We start from the raw sequence: 10,836 nt of genomic DNA on the forward strand, positions 1-10,836 counted from the left end.
GTCAATTGATTTTTTGATAAGTTCAGAGATACCATTCGAACTAAGTTTCTTAATTTAGTTGGAATCCCTCCCATAAATTGATTGCTTGAAAGGTCAATGCCTTTTAAAAGAATTGTTTTTCTAAAGGTTTGTTCCATACCTTTCCACATTAGCAACACACTCATCTTAGATGAAAATTCCACATAATCATCAATGCCAAATAAATCATCAAAAGGATATAAACCATCATTTAAAGCCATTTGTGTAAAGTTTCCAAAGCATCTAAGTATCTTTCCTAAAAGATTGTTCCATGAGAGATCCAAGAAATTAAGGCTTGACAGATTGGTATGTTTCTAGAGAAGTTATTATTTCAAAGTGATAAAATTTTTAGCTCATGTAAACTAATTCCAATCTATGAAGGTATTTGTCTAAAGAAATTGTTTTCCCCTACATCTAGAAGCTCTAAATTTGTGCAATTCCTCAAGGTAATAGGCAATTGTCCAGTAAACTTATTATTTCTCAATATCAGTTTTTCAAGACTCTTTAGAGAGCCAATATAAGTAGGAAGTTCTCCTAAAAAATTGTTATCACGTATGTCCAAAAAGACTAATGATTTAAATTGATCCCAGCAATTAGGAAGCTCTCCAAATAGTTTATTGTTAGACAAATCTAACATCTGCATAGAAGATGCCTTTGTTGAACATAAAAAATGGTGAACATCTGAAAAATTTTATCCGATACATCAAGAATGCCCGCTCTATGTAGAAATTGTGGAATTTCACCCTCAAAATGATTGGAGGCCACAGATATCCAAGCATTAGAGATGGATTTCAAGGGAACACTTGGTATTGTACCAGCAAAGTTATTGCATAAAATATTCAAGTAAACTAGCTTTGGTGTTAACAATGCCCAAAACCACTTGGAATTGGACTTGAAATTTCAGAGTTGGAAATATTAAGGGCAATGAAATTATTTTGAGTTTGCAACCATTTGGGAAAACCAGGACCTAACTTATAAGACCCCACATACATGGCTTGCAATTGAAATGATAGAATCCAGTTGTGGCTAAAGTTCAAAGCCAATACGTTGAAAGATAGGACTAAATTTTTTAAGCTAGGCATATTAGCAAAATGGAATTCAGTGAAAGTACCTTTCAAAGAGTTGGACCTAATATTTAAAGTCTCTAATGAAGAGGGAAATTGAAGATCTTCAGGTATTGACCCATTTAGCAAATTCTTTGAAATGTCAAATGTCTCTAAAGATGTGAATGCAGAAAGGTTAACTAGTGTGCCACTGATTTGGTTGTCCTGTAGGTTCAACTCTTGTAAAGAATATCTAGCACATCTAGAAAGAGATTAAAGGATTGTCAGAAGGTCTTCACTCAAATGGTTATACTCCAGGGATAATGAACATAAGGTACATAGATTCCCTAAGGATTTAAATCCACCCTTGAGGTGATTATCACTAAGGTCCAAATTAACAAAATTGGAGCCAAGATATGAGATCTAATGGAATATTGAAGATGATATGAATTTATTGCCAGATAGATCAATCACATGAAGAGAAGAGGAATTAAATTTTAAAGAAGGTATTGAAAGGATATACTGATATGAAAGGTCATTGTTAGTAGCATCAATTCTTTCAACCTCGGTAGCTCTCCAATCATTTGCAGCCACTTGTAAGAAGATTTGACATTGGTTATGTTCACTAACTTAAGATGGGTCAAACTTGTCAGACCAGAGAGCCACTCACCTCCACCACCATTCTTTTCATCAATTTTGATAGCACCATCATATGAACCAAGGAAAAGCTTTTGCAAGTTTGAAAGGTTCCCAAGTTGAAAAGGTATTACTCCTCCAAGCTTGTTAGATGAGAGATCAAGATATTGCAATCTTGAAAGATTTCCCAATTGATAAGGTACTACTCCTTCAAGTGAGTTGGATGAGAGATCAAGATATTACAATCATGAGAGATTCCCAAGTTGATAAGGTACTTCTCCTTCAAGTCTGTTGGATGAGAGATCAAGGTGTTGCAATCGTGAGAGATTACCAAGTTGATAAGGTATTTCTCCTTTAAAAAAATTATTTCCAGAGAGATCAAGATACTACAGTTGTGAGAGATTTTCAAGTTGACTCAGAATATTTCCACTTCCTAAAAAACAGTATTTAAGATCAAGGTACTATAGGTTGCTTAGAGAGCCAAAGAATTTGAGGATATTACTGTCTTCAAAATAATTGAAACTAAGGTTGAGATACATTAAGTATTGCAACTCCATCAACGATGCACTAATGTGACCTTGCAAAGACAATTGGTTTGGATCATCACGAGGAAGGTGGAGCATCATGACATGCCCTGTTTGGTTGCTGCAATGAACTCCCTCCTATTGACAACAATCTCTCTTGTGCTTCTGACTACCCCATGAAGACCATGCGTATGGGCCTGAGTCATCTGCCCTAAGGCCATCCTTAAATTGAAGCAAGGCTTGCCTCTCCCTCTCTATGCAATGAACCATTGTACTTGTAGATCTCCATGAATTAAGAGCAAGGACCCCATACTCAAGCACTATTATGGGTAACAGTATGAATTTGAGAAACCCAATGAATATCCTCATTGTTCTTTTCTCTTAGCAAGTCAATCTATCAATTGGTGATATGAGTATAGGGACTTGTGGGGAATCTATTTATAGAGAGTACAATATGTTATTTTAAAATTTATTTAAAAGTTGGGATCTTTTTTTGCCTTTGCATGGCAGACAATGCATGTTATATCACAGGAAAAAAAATTATTAACACTAAGATTTTCCAGAGTAACAACCAGTTGTAATTAAATGAATATATAATTATTTGCGTATTATTTTGAATTATGATCAATATAATTCTTTTGTTACTAGCTAGTATGCCTAGTTCAAATATTATGATGATTTCCATTAAATGACTATCTCAAATTGGATAACATTTGAAAAATTATCTTGCATTTAATTTACAATATTTTATGATTTTATCAAATTATATTGTAAAGTTATAAACCTAAAAATATGACTATATATGTAAGTGTATGTTTTATGCTTGTTCTATTTTGAAATTATATAAGTCAAAGTCCAAGTTGTCCCCCCTCGAAGCAAGGCACCAGTGTCTATCGCTTTTACCCCAGCCTTCACGGCCAATATAATTACCGTTTTTTATTCTGGTGTCTAAAAAAGCAGTTAGAAAAATGGAAAAGCACTATCATTAAGGCCCAGGCACTATCATTTTTTTTTACTTTTCATTCTACTTTCCAAAAGCAACTAGAAAAATGGCAAAGAATTGACACCAACATGGCTTGATTCCTAGCAATTTCCGGCCATACTTTGTTCAATTCAAGTCTCTGCATCAATAATCAATTATCACTTGAGTGTATGTTATTTTTATACAATTGAAATGGACTGCATATTCTAAAATGTGTAATATTTTCTTTCAAAAGTGAGAATTAGCATCTTCAATTTGGCTTCGGATAGTTATAGGCTGCTTGTTGAGACAATTATTCTTTCTCATGATATATCAACAAACTTGTGATATATTTACCTACGTTTAATCCGTGATTAAACAGGTATGACAAAAATCTTACCAAAGTATTGTGTCACTAAATCTAGTACCTCAAGTTTTTTTTCATGTAATATTTTTTATTATTACATTATGCATGCAATTCATTTCAATTTCCTCTCTTAGGAAAGAATAGAGAGAAATCAAATACAGGAGAGAAATATTTAATAAATTTAACGCATTTTATCTTTTGTTTTCACATAACAATATAAAATAATTTTGTTGCGTATAATAATTCTCGTTTTGGACATAATTCTATTCAAGATAAGTTTACGCATTAAGTATGGATCAGCAAGAATTTAAATATTAATTCGTTACATTGTAAGAAATTAACCCATTTTATTACACCCAACTCTTGTTAATAATTTCTTATGATTTTAATATCATATAATATAATTATTCTATAATAAAATTTCAAATATATGTAAAACTATTTCAACTAAACTTATGGCAAATTTCTCCCAGAATCCAATTTTTGTCACAAATTGGTTAGCATTTAAATTGTCTATATTATTTTATGGTTTAATCAAATTATCTTGCAATGCAAAAAACACAAAAACATGACTGCACACTTCAGTGTGTCTTATATTTGTTCTAATGTATACTTAGTTATAAAAGTCATGTCCCTCCAAACAAGGCAAAGAAAAGTAAGTGATTGACTTTTGTCCCAAGGTTCACGTCTCATCATCATTTTTCATTTTTTATATAAAAAAAATCGGTTAATTTGATTAAAAAAAAACTCATCATTTTCATTCTAATTTTTAAGAACATAATCAAGGATGAGCAAGTGACACCCATCAAAAAAATATTAAAAACTCAATCAGTCATTGACCTGATTAAGGAAATGGCTTAAGAGTTTGAGATCTAACCAAAGATTAACCCTTAATCAGATTAATCATGATTAAAATAATATAATATAATTTAAATATATTAAATATTCATATTTGACTATGAAAAATAGTAATATTTAACTAAAAAATTCTTTAAGTCTCAAGAAAATAAAAAATTCATCCATAAAATCTTATTTTCATCTCATACAAATATTAATTATAAGTTTCTAATAATAATAAAATGCAAACATTTAGAATATTAATTTAGAGATTTATATTTGATTTAGAGTTTAATATTCAAAAGATAAAAGGAAAAAAAAGAAAAATAAAATAAAATTTAATCTAATCCAGATCAACCCATTAAACCTGCTAAGTTGACTTAAAATTTATATATATTTTATGTTTATTCTAATGTAAACTTCATTATCAAAGTCATGTCCCTCGAAACAAGGCAAAGAAAAATACAGTGATTCACTTTTGCCCCAAATTTCACGTCTCATCATCATTTTCAGTTTTTTAATAAAAAAATTGGTGAATTTGATTCAAAAAAATTATCATTTTCATTCTAATTTATAAGAAGATGAGCAAGGATTATATATGATACTTATCAAGAAAGTACTAAAAAAAGAACTGGTCATTGTAGAGACAATAGTTAAAGGGTTAAAGACCCAACAAAAGGTTAATCTTAAATCTCATGATTAAAATAATATAATATAATTTAAATATATTAAATATTCATATTTGACCATAAAAAATAATAATATTTAAATAAAAAAGTATTCAAGTCGAAAAATTCATCCATCTCTTAAGAAAATGAAAAATTCGTCCATCAAATCTTTTACGTATCTTACAGAAACATTAATTATAAGTTTCTGATAATAATAAAATGAAAACATTAAAAATATTAATTCAAAGATTCAAATTTAATTTAGGGTTCAATATTCAAAAGAGAAAAGAAATAAAATTAAATATAATCTAATTTAGGTCAACCTATTAAACCTGTCAAGTTAACTAGATTTCCTATGTTGAAGCTGGGTTCATTGGGCTGAAATCGGCTCACAAAGTGACCAGTTCGGCCGGTTCACCGGTCAACCCAGTGGTCACTAATGTAGGTCCATTAGGTGGTTTTCTCATTAGATGGCAACATCTTGTATGTGTTATGAGAAAAGTAAAAAATTCCAGCAAGACAAAATTGTACCAACACTGAGGCAGCACCCAACAAAACAAGGAGACTGCAGATAGTCATTAATTAATTGAGCACAAGGGGAAAAATTCATGAAGATACTCAACCATTTTACTGTTACAAACTACTTAATTTGATGCTTAAATGGCAAATGCTTTAGAAGGCCACCTTTCTCGGAGGAATGACCACATTTTTGTTTCCAGGAAAAGCAGTTCGAGAAATGTCTACCAAAGCCTTGAAGCTATAAGGCTCATGCATGGAAATCTCTGACAAAACCTTCCTGTTAAGCTTGATATTCTCCTTCATCAGCCCGTGCATGAAGTTCCCATAGTTAACCTGTTCAGTAAAACCAAGGAGACAAGTGACCAAGGGTCAGAACATTGATTGACCACTCTAGATGGTTACTAAACTTCTGCAGATATATCTAATCCTGCTTTAAAATTGAATGAAATTTTAAATAAAGAAGTCAAAATTCCTCCTTATCAATGCAAAACCATGTTATCATGATTTAAACCAAGCCATGAGATAAGAGCAAGTCTATGTTTGTTCAATGTGCAACTAGTGAAGGAAAAAAGTACCAAACCATGGGCCTAACTGGACTTCCCAACTCCTACTCATACACAGTATAGATTTCATATTGGTTTGTCCAAGTCCAGTAGATATATGGCACTACCATTGACAGGCACAGAAGTGGCTGCCCTGTTTGTTAACAAGGAGGTAAGGCTAAAAGGTAACCCAAAATCAAAAGCTTCAGTGAGAGAAAAAATAAACCGATTTTGTAGGTGAGTTGTTTAAATTGGCTGGCTCCACAAATGAATAAAATTAAGCATACCAGCCAATGGACAAACTGAAGTTTAAACATTATGCATGACATTTTCCTCAGATTCGAGTTCTATAGAAATGCAAAATCTCTATACAATACCAGAACTCATCTGACTTTAGACAAGGGACTCAAATGATATCATGATAGCAAAATTGTTTACATAGGAATGCAACTTTTTTATTTTAATTAAATTCTTAAATTTAATGTTAGTGTTACGAAAATTAGATAAAGGAGGATAGGGTAGGCTTTCACTAAAAAATAGACAGCAAAAAATTATGAAATAGAAAAAATGACAGTAAAAATAGACAAGACAAATATCTTCAGTAAATAGTTTTCCAAAAAAAAAATTTATGACTGAGACAAGAATATACATAGTGACACCAAGATAGAACCACACATGAACACGGATATTCAATTAAAAGAGCCTCTAGCAGAAATAGGAAAGAGAAAAAAAGTTCAAGATTTTCAATCAAGTAGTAATTTGATAGCTTTACCACGCACATCTCTCCAATTAATGAAGAAAAGAAAAAATGGATGCCGAAAGGCAGACATCAATAAAATCAAACAATTCAGAAAAATGTTCGATTCACGTAATGACTGCATGCAAGCCAGACCATTTCAACTACTAAAAGCCACGAACAATTCAAATTCCTTCTGAGCCAACCATATTAGTTCCAAGATCCACAAATTCATTTTTGCTTGGACCTCCTTATTCTGTCATATCCTCCTCTTCACATCCTTAACATTTTTAAATCCACTAAAGGAAAATCCTCTAAAAAGAAAATTCTTTATTCTTAACCAATAGATGATCATATTATTGATAATAAATGGCATGCTACTGATGAAGAACATCCCCCTACAATCATTCTTTTGATCGAGGTTCATGTATCACATGTCTATCTAATGGTTAGAAGCTTGACACATGCCAGTAAAAAATTAAAATTAAAATTAAAATTAGGTAAAAGTGCACTTCTCTTCCTCTAATTAAAATTGGAGCTAAGATTTGAGATCCAATGGAATATTGAGGATGAGGTGAATTTATTGTCAGATAGATCAATCACGTGAAGAGAAGAGAAATTAAATTTTAAAGAGGGTATTGAAAGGATATGCTGATCTAAAAGGTCATTGTTGGGTAGCATCAATTCTTTCAACCTCGGTAGCTCTCCAATCATTTGCAGCCACTTGTAAGAAGATTTGACATTGGTTATGTTCACTAACTTAAGATGGGTCAAACTTGTGAGACCAGAGAGTCACTCACCTCCACCACCATTCTTTTCGTCAATTTTGATAGCACCATCATTTGAACCAAGGAAAAGCTTTTGCAAGTTTGAAAGGTTCCCAAGTTGAAAACGTATTACTCCTCCAAGGTTGTTATATGAGAGATCAAGATATTGCAATCTTGAAAGATTTCCCAATTGATAAGGCACGACTCCTTCAAGTTCATTAGATGAGAGATCAAGATGTTGCAATTGTGAGAGATTCCCAAGTTGATAAGGTACTTCTCCTTCAAGTCTGTTAGATGAGAGATCAAGGTGTTGCAATTGTGAGAGATTCCCAAGTTGATAAGGTATTACTCCTTCAAGTTGATTGGTTGAGAGATCAAGGTGTTGCAATCGTGAGAGATTCCCAAGTTGATAAGGTATTTCTCCTCTAAAAAAATAATTTTTCGAGAGATCAAGATACAGCAATTGTGAGAGATTCTCTAGTTGACTTGGAATATTTCCCTTTTTTAAGTTACATCTTTGAAGATCAAGGTACTTTAGGTTTCTTAGAGAGCCAAAGAATTCAGGGATATAGCCATCTTCAAAAGAATTGAAACTAAGGTTGAAATACATCAAGTATTGCAACTCCATCAATGATGCACTGATGTTACCTTTCAAAAGCGATTGGTTTGAATCATCATCACCAGCAAGTTGGAGCATCAAGACATGCCCTGTTTGGTTGCTGCAATAAACTCCCTCCCATTGACAGCAATCTCTCTTGTGCTTCTGACTGCCCCATAAAGACCATGCGTAAATGCCTGAGTCATCCGCCCCAAGGCCATCCTTAAACTGAAGCAAGGCTTGCCTCTCCCTCTCTATGCAATGAACCACTGTGCTTGTAGCTCTCCATGAATTAGGAGCAAGGACCCCATACTCAAGCACTAGTATGGCTAACAGTATGAATTTGAGAAACCCAATGAATATCCTCATTGTTCTTTTCTCTTGGCAAGTCAATCTATCAATTGGTGATACAAGTATAGGGACTTGTGGGGAATCTATTTATAGAGATTACAATATGTTATTTTAAAAGTTATTTAAAAGTTGGGATCTTTTTTTCCTTCGCGTGGCAAACAACGCATGTTATATCACAAAAAAAATTATCATTAGCAGTAATATTTTCCAAAGTAACAACCAGTTGTAATGAAATGAATATATGGTGATTTACATATTATTTTAAATTATGATCGATATAATGCTTTTGTTTACTAGCTGGTATGTCTAGTTCAAATATTATGATTATTGCCATTAAATGACTATCTTAAATTGGATAACCTTTGAAAAACTATCTTCAATTATATTGCAAAATTATAAACCTAAAAATAAATATGACTGTATATGTAAGTATATGTTTTATGCTTGTTCTATTGTGAAACTATATTAGTCAAAGTCCACGTTATGCCCCCTCAAAGCAAGGCACTAGTGTCTACCATTTTTTCCCAACCTTCACGGCTAATATAATTATCATTTTTTATTATGGTGTCTCATTAGAAAAATGGAAAAGCACTATGATTAAGGCCCAAGCACTATCATTTTTTACTTTTCATTCTACTTTGTAAAAGCAGTTGGAAAAATGGCAAAGGATTGACAGCAACACAGCTTGATTCCTGGCAAATTCTGGGCATGTGCTTTATTCAACTCTTTGCATGAATAATCAATTATATATTGCTTAGAGTGTATGTTATTTCTATACAATCTAAATGAACTAGATGTTCTAAAATGTGTAATTTTTTATTTTGAAAGTGAGAATTAGTTTCTTCAATTTAGCTTCGCATAGTTTGTTGAATGCCTTTGTTGCCAATAGTATTTAAGAAAATACACAGCCTTGTAATAGTGCATCTCATATTATCTTTCAAAATGTCTCAAATAGCCAATAGCCAATGGTAATATATAGTTGTTGCATCAATGAATGATTGCATGACAATCATGAGATTTCAAAATTAATACCTTCAAATCTTTCATTGGCATTATCATTTTCACATTAGAAGAATCCCTTTTGTGACATCTTAATAACATACAAATAACCACATAAGCTTAATGTTTTATGCTATTCAAATAATGTGTGTACAGCTAGAGGTAAGTAAGTCCTCTTTTTCTCTTCAGGTCATACAAATAAGTGTTTTCTTATTCTCATTTTGGTAAAGTCTAGCCTAGCATTGATTTCATCCCGCTATCTTCCAATTTATGTGCATAAGAGTACCAACAAGACTATTATAAACATCTTTTTTCACACGCATCACCTACATCATGATTGCAGTTCACATCAAGACTTTGCCAATATGGAATATCAAAGATTGATCATTTTTTTCACAAATTCTTTTTACTTGAAAATTTTCAATTCTTACCTAAAATTACATCAATTCTTTCAACCCATTGTAAAATCAGTTACCAGTTAATGCTTTCAAAGTAAATTCATGCTGTGAATTGTTAAAAACCTTTTTTAATCTACAATAAGGGTAGTAAGGGTAATAATGACTTTGAAGCCTCCTATGGTTAAAGTAAATTGTTTTCCTCCCATACTTAAGTTGTTAGAATATGCAGTTATTATAGAAAGCATCTATTTTTTTTTTTAATACTCTATACCCACCAGATGCAAGATTTTCTTCATCGCAATTACATTTCAAAAGTCATTATCACTCGGAAACATTGAATTGAAACGATCGAGAAGGGTAGGGGGAGAGAGAGATCAGAGAGAGAAAAAGATAAAGGAGGAAGAGAGAGAAAAAAGGAAGGGAAAGGCCGATACCAAAAAAAAAAAAAGGCTTTGGAAAAGCACTATCATTTTCTACTTTTCATTCTACTTTCTAAAAGCAGTTGGAAAAATGGCAAAGAATTGACAGCAACATGGCATGATTCCTAGCAATTTCCGGGCATACTTTGTTCAATTCAAGTCTCTGCACGAATAATCAATTATTGCTTAGAGTATATGTTATTTTTATATAATTGAAATGAACTGCATATTCTAAAATATGTAATATTTTCTTTCAAAAATGAGAATTAGTTTTTTTCAATTGAGCTTCGCATAGTTATAGGCTGCTTGTTGAGAAAATTATTCTTTCTTACAATATATCAACAAACTCGTAATATATAATTGCCTACGTTTAATTCTGATTAAACAAGTTTGACAAAAATCTTACCAGAGTATTGTGTCACTAAATCAAGTACCTCAAGTTTTCTCATGTAA

General features: G+C 32.0%; 1 protein-coding gene across 1 annotated transcript; it reads right to left on the minus strand.

Moving 5' to 3' along the window:
- Positions 1-5,620: 5,620 nt before the first annotated feature.
- LOC129318715 (receptor-like protein 37) lies at positions 5,621-8,605 on the minus strand. The gene is made up of 2 exons (XM_054963632.1): positions 7,652-8,605; positions 5,621-5,906 (listed from the first exon to the last, which is right to left on the minus strand). The coding sequence occupies exons 1-2, from the start codon at positions 8,583-8,585 to the stop codon at positions 5,902-5,904; spliced, it is 939 nt and encodes a 312-aa protein (XP_054819607.1). The 5' UTR covers positions 8,586-8,605; the 3' UTR covers positions 5,621-5,901.
- Positions 8,606-10,836: the final 2,231 nt, after the last annotated feature.

The sequence above is a fragment of the Prosopis cineraria genome, unplaced genomic scaffold, assembly GCF_029017545.1.
Source record: "Prosopis cineraria cultivar Desert tree isolate PC_DT_omini unplaced genomic scaffold, ASM2901754v1 PC8, whole genome shotgun sequence".
Taxonomy (NCBI): domain Eukaryota; kingdom Viridiplantae; phylum Streptophyta; class Magnoliopsida; order Fabales; family Fabaceae; genus Prosopis; species Prosopis cineraria.